This window comes from Helicoverpa zea, chromosome 27 (genome assembly GCF_022581195.2).
Source record: "Helicoverpa zea isolate HzStark_Cry1AcR chromosome 27, ilHelZeax1.1, whole genome shotgun sequence".
Lineage (NCBI taxonomy): Eukaryota > Metazoa > Arthropoda > Insecta > Lepidoptera > Noctuidae > Helicoverpa > Helicoverpa zea.
In genome coordinates this window covers 2,875,292-2,891,554 of record NC_061478.1, presented here as the reverse complement: position 1 = coordinate 2,891,554, position 16,263 = coordinate 2,875,292, and the positions used below count along the sequence as shown (strand labels likewise).

General features: G+C 38.0%; 2 protein-coding genes across 2 annotated transcripts; one reads left to right on the top strand and one right to left on the bottom strand.

Moving 5' to 3' along the window:
- The first annotated feature begins 804 nt into the window (after positions 1–804).
- On the top strand, positions 805–13,891 carry LOC124643422. The gene is made up of 7 exons (XM_047182408.1): positions 805–1,318; positions 2,315–2,387; positions 2,983–3,125; positions 4,562–4,698; positions 12,467–12,970; positions 13,310–13,393; positions 13,788–13,891. Exons 1-7 carry the CDS (start codon positions 1,247–1,249, stop codon positions 13,825–13,827), a joined length of 1,053 nt encoding a protein of 350 aa, XP_047038364.1. The 5' UTR covers positions 805–1,246; the 3' UTR covers positions 13,828–13,891.
- On the bottom strand, positions 13,883–16,172 carry LOC124643421. The gene has a single exon (XM_047182407.1). The coding sequence runs from the start codon at positions 15,119–15,121 to the stop codon at positions 14,027–14,029; it is 1,095 nt and encodes a 364-aa protein (XP_047038363.1). The 5' UTR covers positions 15,122–16,172; the 3' UTR covers positions 13,883–14,026.
- Between the last annotated feature and the right edge of the window lie 91 nt (positions 16,173–16,263).

Sequence of the window (16,263 nt, the reverse complement as noted above, 5' to 3'; positions counted from 1 at the left end):
GAGTAACAGACAGACAGTTACTTTCGCATTTTTATAAGAATCCCTAGTTCTTGCTCAGGCTAAGTGTGTCTTCGGAAGAGGTTTCACCCGCATCATATTTATACTTATGAATAAATATTACGACACTCAAACCACAGCCAACAAGCATACTCATCACACAAATGTAGACTGAACCGGGATCGAACTTGGAACTATCAGTTCGGCAGTATGGTGACCAACGAGATCGTCATAGAATATAATATTGTTTATTCTCACACATCTTGATATCTATTATGGACTTACTAAATGTCACTTTCAGTACCTATTTCTGTCATAGTGAAAACGTTATTTTGAAGGTTTACAAAAATAATTTTTAACTATTTAATTTATAGAAATGACGCATTGGTAAGAAATTAAAACAATTTCAGTTGAGAGCAACTTTCTTCCCTACTATATTCATCATTTGCATAGCCGTTTCCCAACTACATTGGGGTCGTCTTCCAGTCTAACCGGATGCAGCTGAGTACCAGTGTTTTACAAGGAGCGACTGCCTATCTGACCTCCTCAACACACTTACTCGGGCAACCCAATACCCTTAGGTAAGACTGGTTGTCAGACTTACTGGCTTTTTCTGTCTACCCGTAACGACTGCCAAAGATGTTCAATGACAGCCGGGCCCTTCAGTTTATCAAGCCCTCAGAAACATAACATAAAAGAACCTCCTTCTTTTTGGGAAGTCGGTTAACAAATTCGCTTCTTTCATAAAGATGCATTTTAAAAATAAGAGCATAAAAGAGCGCCTGCCCAAAATATGTTTCTAAGCGTTAATTAGTCTAATTAATACGAATAAAACTATGAACATTTTATGAGGAGCTAATCTTAATCGAGTAAAAGTTCGAAATGAAGACCTCGTGGGCGCAATGGTCACCCAACTGATGGTCCAGGGTTCGATACCCGGTACGGTCAACATTTTATGTCTGAGAGTTATTTATTATATATGTATGTATAGGTATATAATATGTATAACAAAGTCGTGGTAGTTTCACACATTTTATAACTCAAGAATGGGTATACCGTTTAAGCTGAAAATTAGAGGGGAGATAGCTTAAGCCCGGGGTAGTTTTTGTCACTATCCGGCTACGGAAAGAAGTTTCCCCGGGACGCGGGCGTAAAGTAGCCTATATATAAATATCTATATGTAACTTTATGTACGTTTATTTACAGCTGCTCGCAATGCACTTTCACGGCGCAGTTCGAGAGTGCGCTGATGATGCACCGGCAACTGCATCATGAGACTAAAGACAGTTCTGATATCAACAAGGCGGCTAGGCTGGTCATGGTTAGTGACATTTTAATAATAACTTTCTGCTGAGTAGATACTTCCAGCGGTTTACCTAGTACTTGCAGCTTGTGACACACTCTCAAAATAATGTAGCTTTTTTTATTGGCCAGACAATACCTACATTTATGCATCCGTCCATTAATCCATTAAATAACTTTAGAATTGTATTCAATATGTAACTAGCTACACTCTGTCATGTAAATCTTCTAGACAAGATCTGTAGGAATAAATGCGCAAGGATTCAAGAAGCAAAATTTTTTTGTTGGGCCATCATGTGGGTGCAGAGCGTGAGGGAGTGACAGACTGTTACCGACTAAAGCCCATCTTGTTCCTTCTGGAGCCCACACTGTACCGCGCTATGGCCGCGCTAGCACGCCAACAATCTTGCAGCTGCGACATGTTTGGGCTCTAAAGAGCCCTTCTGGGTGTGCTGATTAAGGCGACGAATTGGTCAACAATAATTCCATAACCGGCACGCGCATCTAAGGCGCCAAAAGGGGTCGGAGTGTCTGAGCGGGGCGAGGATAACAATACGCGCGCTAGCTTATAACTAAAAGTCGTAAGCGACAAAATGGTTTTGTAATTTTATTATTTAGAAATGATAATTTGATAAAAATTCCTTCTACAATTTTAAAGAGTATGTATATACTCAACTACTATAAAAGTTAAGAGGCTTAAATCGGTCCCGTTTGCCCATAATATGTGAATCTCTTTTTAAAAAGAGGTATGTTTGATATATTTTTCTCTGTTATAAAAGTTACCTAATCATGTTTTGACGTCTAACAAAATAAGGTTTATATCATGAACTTTCAGGTAACCAAGTTGTATTTTGATCCGTTTTGTATTTACTGAGAAAAATTGAGATCCTTGGCGCCAAAAATTCCAATTCGTCCTCTTAAATAAGTTACTTCAAAAATGCTGTTAATTGGAGCGAATTTTATTTTAACATTAATTTTAATTAGCTTCACTTATAATTTCTATGATTACTTTCAGGAGAAATGTAACACAGTACCCAGAGGTTCTACACTGGGCTCCACTTACTCCAACAAGAATAAAGGAACTAAGTGTTAGTAATGGCGTCCCAGCCGATTTTTTTAATAGTTCTTGCACATACAGTACAATGGCGGACTTAACGCCTTAGGCATTCTCTACCAGTGTACTTTTGGGTGGCAGGGAGATAGCATTGGTAGGTGCAAAGTGCTGATTATCGTCCACGCTGTTCTCATATAAGGAGATCAGCCAGCTGCGCAGAAAATAATTAATACAGTGCACAAGCATTTGCGTAGACACAAGTGCACTCACTATTCCTTCACTCTCATAGCCCGATGGCAAACCGACACCACCGGAGAGAGATCAGGGGTCAGGCCGACATTAACATGTGTTCCCCGTGAATACCTACTTTACTTACTCGTGAGACGAGGAAAGTTACGCTCTCGTTCGCCATTTCGTTCAGTTCGTTTTAATCCGGCCATTTTTTTAAGCCCAAGCACTAAGCAACAATTAATCAAGACCAATCTTTGACAGATGTCTCAAGGTCCTGCATATAAATAACACTTTAAATATATTATTAGACAACTCATTAAAAGGCGACGTAGTTAAAGAACTAAGAAAATACTCTTAATTCACACAAACTTACATTGTAATAAAACTATAATCCACAGTGATAGGTCGAACATCATCAGCGACGCGGCTGCTAGACAAGCTGCGCGCGCGCATATGTCGCAGTAGGACGCTGTTCTCTCACCCTGAGGAGAACTTTGACGCGAACTTGAATGAAGGCAGTGGTATTGTGAGTATGAACATGGTAAGAGAACAGTAATAATGTGTAGTGTGTCCGAAATAACTCACCCAGTTACTTCTTACCTGGGGCCCGATTCTCCTAAGTTAATAATGTCAAAATCGAATCGCAATATGATCGCAATAGCAGTTTTAGCCATATCGGGCATTCTGCTACTAATAAAAGACCAATCGTATTCGATTGACATTCGATTGTTGTGCGATTGGTCTGCTATTTTGGTGATTTTGGTCTATACGGTAGTTTGCTGTACAATCATTTTGCAATCGTAAATCATTTGCAGACAAAATGATTCATTATTGAATGACAGAAAAGGATAAAAACGTTTATTTCAAAGAAAAAATAGCGGAATGCCACATACGCTTCAATCGTAGAGTCGGGATTGGATCTCAGTCGAATCGAGTCGAACGTGAATCGTATGCCGCTTAAGTAAAATTAGGAGAATCGGGCCCCTGGTCTATCTATACTTATAGTAAATCTGTAGAGAGGTCAATCCTGTACATTGAATATATTTCCAAAAAAAACTATCAGGGGGTGATTACTAATGACCTGATAGTTTTTTTCAGCCAAAAATGCAATCAGTAAAATTTTTGTCTGTCTGTATGTTCGTTATGGAAACGAAAACTACTTGACGGATTTCAATGAAACTTAGTACAATGATTCTTTGTACTCCTGGGCAGGTTAAAGGATACTTTTCATCACGCTACGATCAATAGAAGCAGAGCAGTGAAAGTAAATGTTGGGAAAACGGGAGAAGTTACTCCATTTTTTATGCTTCCGTCGCGTGTGCAGCCTTAATGGTTAAAGCTACACAGAAACAATGTATGACGGAAATGTTCTCCTTAAAATTATGTAAAAAAAAATATACCTTGACAGTGTATGTCTATCTTTTATGGTTGGCTCACAATAACACGTTTAACTCTCGATAGCCTCTCTTTGTACAAAGTCCAAATCTAACGCGGACGAAGTCGCTGGCAGAAGCTAGTTAGATAATATTATAAGAAGCTTTTAGTCAACATATACCTAACAACATATACATTATCGGTCACATTGAGCACACCTGTTGATTTATGCTCATTTCTTTTCTGTCTGAGAAGAGTCCGTAACTCTGCAGTGGGACTACTAGTAGGAACGGCTGATGATGAGTTTGAAAATTTTTTTAAACTTCCTATTGACATGCCAACTTTGGTGGATCCAAGATTCTTATGTCATCATTTCTCACCTACGTTGGAGTCAACTTCCAGTCTAACCGGAATGCTTCTGAGTACCAGTGTTTTACATCCTCCTTAACCCAGTTAGTTACCCGTGCAACCCCTAGGTAAAACTGGTTGTTAGACTTTCTGGCTTCTACCCGTAACAACTGCCAAGGATGTTCATGAAAGATACATCCAAGAGTCTTATGTAAATTCTAGGTGTGTAGGTAACAGTTATCATATTTTTTTTAGGATACTTCTATAGCCAGTGAGTGTACCTCCAAAGGTCTTAAGGCCGAGCCCTCAGTGTCCCATTCAACCGGTATAACAGCCATCAGAGAAGTGAAGGAAACGTTTGGATGTCATTTATGTTCTTTTGATGCTGACAGGTAAGAAAGATTTTTATTATCATTTATTTATTTTTCAACATATAAATTACATTTGTTAAATCTATACATATAATAAATCTGTAGAAAAGTAATTTTTGTACATTGAAGAAATTGACAAAAAAAATAGCCAGCATGTTAAAGGATAACTAACAGAACCCATTTCCATCATTTTTGTCTGTTTGTCTGTTTATCTGCTTGTTTGTTCGGGATTCACGTAAAATCTACGAATTAAATGCAGACAATGCTTATATACAAAAATTCTACGTAACTTGGGGTATTACTTAGTTTTTGTTTCATCGAAATCGATTCACTCTATCAAAAGATATGATTAATTTTGTGAATTCAAGATGTAAAATATTACGACACGCAATCTATTTGTCAAAACTGTACATTTGAATGTTGTACTTATATTAGTTGATCGGCCTATTATTAATCTTTACACAGAAAATCACACCTTTATGAGTAACTTCGGAAGAAAAAAAAATATGAAAATTTTGTTTAGCCAAGGTTAAAGTAGCTCCATCTGTGGTAAATAAAATACACCATCAATTTGTCAAAGGAGCGAGGTGGTAAATGACAATACATTATTTATAGAGGATTATTATTTCAACAGATGGAGTTGTGTATTTTCCGTAATTCACCATATTTTAACACGAAGTGTAATTTTTCGATAGACATTTCAATAGTGTTTGTCAGTTTGCCGTGCCACATCAAAATCCAACTATATTATTACCTTGATGAAAGGAAAATTAATAGTTCTCGGCCAAAGGACATTGTTCAATTTTGGCCTAAGAACCGATGTGAATATAAATTATACTATAATTTTTATTTATTTTTATATTGTTTGAAACATATTTTAGTATTCCACGGACACTTCAAATAAATAAATTCCAAATAAAAAGTAGGGTCACAATTATTGATGCCTTATAAAATGTTTCCGTCAGCCAGTGCTGCCAGTTTCGGAAGTTTTCGGGATTTCGGTAAATACGGATCGAATTGAGAACCTACTTTCCGAAGTCGGTTATTAAAATTAGTTGGTAACACTTTATTCATTTAAATACCTAAACTGACTAGCTAGAAAAAAGCTAGTATTCTGTATAATGTTTTAAGATGGTTTTGAGCGAATCGCGAATTTCTAGCTTGGCATTCGAGTAGGATTATAGTTTTCGTAATTGGCAACACTGGTGTACTTCAGTCAGTTTGCTAGAAGTCAGTTTGATTGGTTTGATTGCTTTGCGACTATCGTTTCTTTTGTGATTTTCTATGGGTTTCATGGTTTTATTCTAACAACTTTGGCTTGATTACGGACTCCGATTAGATTGCGTACTTGGTAGACTCGGCTTTGTGTAAAGAACTGGATTTTACTAGCATTTTCGGATATTGCTCTGTCTGTGATCGAATTTAGTTATATTATAATTACAACAATGGATGCAGAATATAGTATATTGTATAAATTGTGGATCTGCTGGAGGTTCTTTGGTATTAGAAAACGAAGATATACTTCGTTGCATACAACAATGGACTGTTCCCCGTATGGTAAGTGGTCTACGAAAGTGTTTTTCTAATTTTGATAAGAATGTTACTACCTACTTATGTTTTCATAAGCACACAATTTCTCGGTTTTCAAATCAATTGCCACAATTGCAAGTTACTTGATATTTACTAATGATTTTTTGTATTTATTATTACAGGTTGAAGCTCATGACCTTATATGTACGACGTGTTGGTCTGAAGCAGTCGAGCATAATAAGATGCAATGCACTGTTGGACGCAATTGTGTACTTTGTAAGAAGCTCCTACCATCAGGCATACTGTTGCAATTGTATCGTTGGGCGTAGAACAGTGGGCTGTTGTGCCCACATAATGACTATTATCTGGTATTTAAGCTGGGCGAGATACCAAAGCTCAGTTCTTAGATATATTATTGAGAAATATTGATGATTAAAAACCTTTAATTGAATATAAATATTGTTTTTATTGCACATCCTCGAAAACCTCTTTCATTGTTATTGGTAAACCTTACTTTAACTGTTAAATTATTTTGTGTGGTAATGACATTTTTAGTATGGTCTGTGCCTTCTTGGTAATAGACCGCGGGTTCGATTCCCGCCTTATGGCATGTAGATAGCTAGGTAACTGTCTAATATAAAAGTAGTAACAATCATTTAAATAAATAATTCTCCATCGTAATAATATCGATAATTTATGAATTGTGGTGAATGGAACTCTTCCATTTTGGAAACTTATGCGTTTTATCACAAATCCAAAGTGGATTCACTATATATTAAGAAACGTAACGTTGAAAGCAAAAGCGTTTAGGTAGTTGTTTTTCATAAAAATTCTAAGCATTTATGAAAACTAGTCACACGCCCCGTCTTCGCACGGTGGCAATGTAAAACCTTGGTGTAAACCTTCCTCTTGACCTACTCTATCTATTAAAAAAAATCGCACCCAAATCCATTGCGTAGTTTTAAAGATCTAAAGCATTCAAAGGGACAGACAGAAAATGCAACTTTATAAAATGATCATTGTCAAAGAATTATCTTAAACTTGACTATTTACTATCTCTTTTCCTAGTATCTAGTAGAGTAGTCTTTTCCTAGATCTAGAAGAGAACATATAGAGCTGTACATAGTATTGTTGATTTTTTGTATAGTGTAGTTTGATAATACTACTCTGATATTTCACGCAAGCTTGGTTATTTTTTATTTATAACCTCAAAATATTAACTTTTTTCGTAATTATTTTAGTTTCCTGAAGTGTCCGTTCGTGAAAACTTATTTCATAGGATTCCATATAATTTTAAGAGTTTATAGAAGTCACTTTCCATTCGAACGGTTCTTAGGCAGAACATGTATGGAGCCGGAACAATGTCCTTTACAACGGTGCCATCTAAATTCTTTTTTGAACATAATGTCAAAAATGATGACTTTAGTGGAACAATTATAGTTCGGCCATTCAGAGAATGCGTTCCTGACACGTCGCGATTGAACTGACGACGTAACTTTGCAATGGCGTTGCAGTTACGATAAAAATATTTTTGCTGGTTGTTTACCGTTTTAACAATTGAGGAGCATTAAAACAACATTATTATATCAATAATCAATGAATGTTATAATTTTGTGCCAAACTGAGTGTCAAATAACTTGGTAAACAATATTTTTCTAAATCTATACTGCGCTATTACAAGGTTATGTCAGCGGTTTATATTTTGTAGTGCTGTGCTAAAAATAACAGGCAAGTATCGTAATCTGTTCTTATACAGTTATAATATAAAATAATACGTTTTGATTTTCTTTTTAAGAATTGGAAAATAATGGACTATAAGACTTAATTATAACTTTTATGAAATATAAAAATAAAACTATGACCAAACCGCATTTTTATACTTAGATTAAAAATGATAACCCCAAATGGCGTTATGGGCCGCCATTTTGTGACGCTAGAACAGTCGTCCGTTGTCGTTTCGTGCGCATAGACCACGTTTTTCAAGTGTTTTCGATCTGTTTTTATTTGATTACCCGGCTTTTGTTAGACCGAGATATCAGGATTGATTCTGTTATTGATAATAATATAATTATACATGTAGGCGAAGATGATGATGAAGACACCACCTCCTCAAGCAAATCGGAGTCTGATTAATATTCTGTTCGCACATTCAATTCAATGTACTTGTAACAAAGAATAAATAAAACAATTTTATTATATGAATATTACCTTTTTTTGGTTTCCACTTAAATAACTAAAATATAAAACAAATGATTCCGCCAATTTAAAACGAAAATAATCTTAAAATAATGCGGCGGTTCATTTTGAAGGAACGGTAACGAACTCAGTGTTATGTTGTGCCCATCACTATATAGTCGTGACTAACTGATAGGTGTCAGGAACGCATTCTCTGAACGGCCGAAGTATAATTATCATTTAAAGTTACAGATGGAGTTCATATCAGGATTTTTTCATAAACATAGTTTAGCTTATGTGGCTTTATTATTCCACTAATGTGGTGGCCTTAAAACAAATTACTTTGAGTGAGTAGTATTAAGTAGACCTTTTTTTTCCGACGTCAAAAATCATCAAATGACCCCTCCGGCTGTGGGTTAGCAGCGGTGAGGGAGTGTCAGACTCTTACTGACTAAAAACCGTCGTGTTCCGTCATAGGCCTTTTGTGTACCAGGGCCGCGGTATCTCTTTCGAACAACCCGCATCCCCGGCAGGCCTTGGCCCTGCTGGGCCCCGCTGGGGTTGTATTAAGTAGACCTTAATTATTTTTTCTGATGCAAAATATGTAAACTTAATCCTAGAAGAAATGAGGATCTATCTCTCGCAAGCGCTGCTAAGCGTGAGGTAGGTAATGTAGGATTCTGTAGCTTTAAAAACAAGCCCAGATACAAAGTGCAGATAAGAAATGGCAGCTTTCTCGATTTAATACCATACACACGTAAAATGCTTTATGCGTCTGAAAACTTACAAATTACGCGCCGCATACCAAAGACATGTTTACTTTCAACTTCTGATCGCAAATACACTGTTCACGATTACGAACAGTCTCAGTAAGACCCGAGCCAAGTCTAAAAACCCTAAAAAACACCTTTTATATAAAACTACGTTTGATGTCATTTAATCACAAAGACAGTATTGTTCTCTGTTGCAAATCCTATCCACCTATATCCTATCCTAATCCAGAATGCATTGCAGGTGTGCATTGCACAAAAACCAATCGTATCCTATTCGAGAAGTCAAAAGACTTGACCTGCTAACGTCAGCTTCTGCGCTAAGCAAGTGTTCTTAATAGTACCATCAGAATTACATTCATCGTTGAATGAGGTGATTAAATTTTCAGAAACCACAATAACAGTAGGAGCCAAAGCGTATGATCGCTTCATAGAGCTCTGATTGGCCCCAGGTGACTAAGTCAGGTCTGATTTGTTTGTTCATCAGATCTTTGAAAGTGTTTCGGTGGATACTTACTGTCGTCCTGTTTACGTGTGACACAAAATATGGTATATAAACGTCCTCCGCAAGAGCGAAATTTTCCCGGTGTGCGGTAGTGACGCACAGTATACAACACTTATGTTTCTTTTGATTTGCTGGCTCCACCAAGAAATGGCAAATTGCGAGCGTACATTTTGAAAATCTTGGCAAAACTGCAGGTTTCAAGTACGAACACATGAAGTGGACTCGCACAGATACGTACATTTTGCCTATTCGTGAACTAATGCAAACATTTCGGTGGAGTCCCGGCTTAGGCCACCACACGTGTGAGTAGCGCGGGCGCCGCGCGTGCGTCGCGAGCGCGTTGCGTGAGCGTCGCGTTTTGCTGCCCTGCGGCACTTGCAGCGCGCTCGCGGCGCGCACGCGCCGCTCTCCTTGACGTTTAACTGCTAAGGCGTTTAGCGGGCGGCGCGGCGGGAATAGCGGGCGAAGGGGTAAGAACGCAACTCGAGCGCCGCGTGCTCGCCGCGAGCGCGTCGCTTGCACTCTTCACACATGCCGCAGGGCAGCAAAACACGACGTTCACGCAGCGCGCTCGCGACGCCCGCGCTACTCACACGCCCGAGGATCACGCACGCCTAATGTGGGGTCAGCCTTACCATAGTGAGTAAGTGCACAGAAAATCCCCGTCATACAAGTGTTTCTCCCCAGTAGTGAAACTATCCTACCCTATGCGCCTGCTGATGATGATGACTCATTTTATCATCCATCCAGCTATTCCCCAACTATGTTGGTGCTGGCTTCCAGTCACCGAATCTGTTTGAGTACCAATATTTTGCTTGGAGCGACTACCTATCTACCTATCTTCAATCCAGTCAACTACACAAGACGATATCCATGGTAAGACTGACAGACTTTCTGGCTTCTGATTAGTCGCAGCAGCTGCAGAAAATGTACAAATGACAGCTTTGTCAGACTCAAAGCATATAGACATAGATTATAGCTGTTTCCTGTGAAAATTACTTACACCATACGTAATAATTTTCCAAATTGGCTGACTAGATCCAGAGATATTCACAACGTCACAAACTTTACTTCTTTTGTTTAGATAAATGGTCACATCCACAACACAACCTTGATCAATGAATCTATGCGACTGCTCAGTGCTAATCGTAATTATACTGTCACGTGAAAGAATGCACCTACGGGATAAGTAGTATTTTGACTATTCTATATTGCCCACGCAGACGAAGTTGCGGGCAACAGCTAGTATTAAATATAAAAATTCAGTTGGGTTGGGCTGCATTTGGGAAGCTACGTCGAGTCCTAACATCGTCGATCCCACAGTGCCTAAAGACAAAAGTCTTCAATCAGTGCGTCCTACCTGTCATGACTTACGGAGCCGAAACGTGGACACTGTCGGTACGGCTGGTCCACAAGTTTAAAGTCGCTCAGCGGGCTATGGAAAGAGCTATGCTTGGCATTTCTCTGAGGGATCGCATCAGAAATGAGGTAATCCGTCAGAGAACCAAAGTCATCGACATAGCCCACCGAATCAGCAAGCTGAAGTGGCAGTGGGCTGGCCATATTAGCCGAAGAACCGATAACCGTTGGGGTAAACGAGTTCTAGAGTGGAGACCACGCCTCGGCAAACGTAGTGTAGGACGTCCTCAGGCACGGTGGAGTGATGACTTGCGCAAGACGGCTGGCAGGAGCTGGATGCGAGCAGCCGAAAATCGATCTCAGTGGCGTGCACTTGGAGAGGCCTATGTCCAGCAGTGGACTGCTATAGGCTGATGATGATGAAATATAAAAATAAAAAACATTTAAAAATATAAAAAATAGGTTGCCACCGATATCGGGCACAGGGCCTAAGGTACCGGTGGTTAGGGTCCCAGAGACAGAAACCTCACAATACGCGCCGTATCAAGGAGTACTGCCTTCTGAATCAGTCCCTTGATCCAGCCGCCCAACGAGAGCTTGGTCAAGGCTCTTGGCTATTAGACCATTGGCCGTAACGACAACACGTATGCACAACGACAGCCGTGTCGACATCCCACATGGCGACAACCTCGTGCGCTAAGTCAAGATACTTTATTTGTTTCTCTTTCTCTTTAAGAAAGGTAACTATTAGGTACACCAATTTTTATATCTTTGGTCTTAGAACGAATAAAACAGGGGGCATAATAAAAAATAGACTCATCCTCCGAGCCTTTTTCTCAATCATGTTGGGGTCGGTTTCCAGTCTAACCGGATTCAGCTGAGTACCAGTGCTTTACAAGAAGCGACTGCCTATCTGACCTCCTCAACCCAGTTACCCGGGCAACCCGATACCCCTTGGTTAGACTGGTGTCAGACTTACTGGCTACTGACTACCCGTAACGACTGCCAAGGATGTTCAATGACAGCCGGGACCTACAGTTTAACGTGCCATCCGAAACACAGTCAATGGTGTCTAAGAAAGTACATACAAACTTAGAAAAGTTGCATTGGTACTTGCCTGACCTGGGATCGAACCCGCGCCCTCATACTTGAGAGGTTGGTCCTTTACCCACTAGGCCACCACGACATGATGACATAATAAAAAATAGACTCAATACTCAAAAACATTTATTCAACCTATGCTGCAAAATATTTACAGAAGACAGCCCCTAAAACGCCCTTTGCCACTTCCTATATATTTTTACTATGTATGCAACGTATTTTACATGAGACATGTAAAATTGAGAAAAAAATACATTTAATATGTACATGTGTGTCTTTTTTACAATTTAGTTTTTAGTATTAAAGTATTGCTGCAAAATGAGGTTCTAACTCTTAATATTTTTTTCAGAATAACAGTTTTAGACAGGCATCTTCTGAACGACCACAAGATAGGTCTCGAGAATTTACTCAAACTAGTCATGGCCAAAACAAAGGACGGTCTCTCAGAAGACAATCCAAATACATCGATCTATGGCATCAGACAACCTTATTATAAACCCCCAGATGAAATAATCGAAGAAGGGGAGTTTGTTATAGAAACTGTGACGCCGAAAATTAAGATTTTGAAACATGCTTCAACGAACACTGACATCCAATGGACGGATATCCCAGATTTGAAAGACAACTGCCGTATGATTACAAAGGAGTTAGAGAAATTAATAAAGTATCCTTTAGAGAAATGTGACAAAGATGAGTTTTTGGTCAAAATGCAGACGCTTAACGAATGTATGTGTAAGTTCGTGGATTCTTCTAATACTTTGAAGAAAGTTTTGACTAAGGAGTTTGATTCAAAGCACTCCGTTCGCGAGCATTTGAACTTGGAGCAGCCGTTTTTTGATCTCTGTTTGGGAGAGTAAGTTTTTTCTGTTTTCTTTTGTGCATATACATAGTATCTTAATCTATGTGATAAATAACGGTAGGTAGCACATAGAAACCTCTAGAAAGAGACGTGCGTCGTGCACTCCTATCAGTTACTAGTTGTCGCCGCGTAATGGAGGAACTTCTTCCCGTACCCAGTCAAAATGTAGTCTGTGTTACTCGGGAATAGTGTAGCTTTTCAACAGTGAAAGATTTTTCAAATCGGCTCAGTAGTTTCGGAGCCTTCAGCATGCAAAGAAACATAAAATTATATTAGAATAAATTATTCTAATTAAGCTAATACATGGGCCTGATTGTAAATATTTTTATCAAGCAGTAGAAATACATCTCGGGTGTGGGAGCGAGCTCACAGCGAACAGATGGAGAGAGGCAGAAGCAAGTATGGTGACAATAATAGGTTTGTACACTAGATTCACACTTTATATCATCATCTTTTCCCATGCCTAATGTCTCGATTATATTTTTTGACAGTCCCATATTCCTTGATTTGACATCATCTCACACGACACATTCTTTTTAGCCACATCGTCTTTCACACAATCCACCCATGGATTCTTTAGTCGTCCCCCTCCTCGTCTAGTCTCATCATATACGTCCATTTCTTTTCTTTGTTCATCCGGGAAGGAATTTGTATAATTTATTGGATTTCTATAATGTATCTCTTCACTGATTTGTCATTAGTGAGTTTTGGCATTAGCTCCATATAAATGGTCACTCTTTCTAATCGCAAATTAAGAATGGATTGATTATACAAATCGGCCACTAAAGTTGAATTTCTTGTACTGTTTCAGAAGCGACAAGAAGTTTACATCGGAGAGTTTTTACTTCTAATTTACTTATAATAATTTGTGAACAATTTTAAGTTACTTTAATAATAAACGATTCATTAATTGTATTTTATCTTTTATTGCAAAGAAAAGCAAAAACACGCAGTATAAAAACATACTATATTTATTAAAAAATAAACTGTAAAAAGATAGAACATATAAAAAATCTACCAACTGCAATGTCCATAGTTTCGTGGAGAAATTTACGTACTGTCGTCTACGTAGTTATGTTGAAAAAAGTGACCCTCGTGCATATCTCTGCAATGTTCGCAAATCAGCACTCCATTCTGCTTCTGCCTTTTACGTACACTTTCATAATGGCAACACAACATATAAACGCACTTTTCGCATTTCTCATTCTCATCATGGCAACACTCATTTTTAGGGAAAGCATCTCCACTAGACATGCAGGTATGGCAACATTTACAACTGTGCACGTTACATTCAACGCCAAAATTCTTTTTCTTAACCACATCGTGGTAATTACTATTGACGACTGGCAACACTCTTGGACCATTCCTGACCATTGGTCTGTTGGAATTTTCTGACATTTTACCAGGCCTTTTCACTGTTGCAAATAATCTATTTACTTCTTCAATGGCATCTTTAGATTTGGTCTTTTCTTTCAAAGAGTATTTCAATTCTTCTAATTTCATTTGAGGTATGGAACTTGATTTATGCTTGATCAAATCGATGGAGTTCTGCTTTCGAACGAACTCTGGTTGGCAGCAATTTACTATTACACAATGACCATTTTCGTAAGCATACTTTTTGTTTTCATCGATAGAGTATTGGAAGGTGCTGACGGTTAACCTCGGCCTGTCTCTTTCTTTTACACTTCTTTCATCGGTTTTGTCATCCGTAGACACAGCTGCGTCCTTAAAACGGCCAGGCTTCACCTTCTCTTTGGTACCATCAACTTTCTTATTTTGAAATACTGTTAGAACTTCGTTCAGAAGGGTCAGACCTTGAGAGACATTTGTATCGGAAGTCTGAACAGTTTTAACATTTGGATCTTTTAAAATACCTGCTTTTTCAGTAGCAGTAGGTTTATCTTTTTTACCAGCGGAACAATCTCTAGTGGTACATTCTCGGTTCTTTTGACAAATGGGACAGTTTTTGGGTGCTTTCTTACAGCATTCGCCATTTTTTTCTCCGCCTTTGTTTAGGCATATGGAGCATACGTACTTGTTGTGGCCTTTAAAACAATTTTTAACTTTCTCATCCATTTCTTCGTAACGTGGTCTGTAAGTAGTAATATGTATGCAAATGATTTTCCGGCTGGCTTCTGATCTCATATGAAGCTCTGAAATTTAAATATTGGCTTGTAACTTTACATTAAGAAGAGTTTTTGCAAAATGTTCTGTATCGAATAGCTTAAAGTAATACCATCAAGCTGATTAAGCGGTGTACTACTATTCTGTCAAAAGTTATACAGATCAAGATAGATACAATTTTCTGTTAATAGTGACTCTAATTTCATGGTGATACACACATAAAGGTTAGGTTAGGTTAGGTTTGGAATAATTAATTCTGAAAAGACCATTAGACAAGGGATGGTTGGCGCACACTGAAGGCCGTTCAGTGGTGAACGGCAATAGGCTGATATGATGATGATATCAAACCTAGAGATAACTTAAAGTAATAAATCTTACTCTGACAATCAGAATGAAAGTATCCCTTTTCATATTTTCATCAGGGGTTCAATAAAAATCCATAAAGAAAGTTCAAAAGAAAATGTGATACAAAACGCATGAAATAAAATTGTATTTGGGTTAACGTCAAAAATGCATTTGAATTTGACAGAAGAATATTTTTATCTTGTCTATATTCTATTAAAAAAGGTTCTATGGCAAAATAATCTGCTTTGACTAGGTTTTGACCCCATTAATCCAGTTCAATGTGATATCTCTGGACTCCAGAGTCTGGAGTCACGTAGTTGGTGGTATTTCAGACTTGACCACTTCTTTAAGCCACCGTCCTGGACTTACTTTGATGGCAACTGTTCTTAGAATTTCAAAAATTACCGAATCGTTAGGATCAATAATTAAGAAAACTCTGACATTATTAAACTCGCAGCCCACTGACTGTATCAGAATCCAAAAAAAATGAAGTAAAAAATGGAAGGGAATCAAAGCTTATACATCTATCATCTATGGATTAGTTCTTCTTTTTCGAACCATAGGATGCTTGAAAAGCAGTCAAGTTGAAAACAATAAGGCTTCTGTCAGTAAAATAACTGACAGATTCGAAAAAATCTTAGCAAAAAAACTAAATTCACAGTTTTATTCAAACCAATTTAAAAGGTGCAATAAATAAAAAGTGTTAAAAAAATTACTTGTGTACAAAAGGATTTAGTTCAAAATGTGCGTATGTTTACTTAATTTCGATACATTAACGTAAGCTCTCCAATAAATCATTTGTCAGATTAGCCAACTTC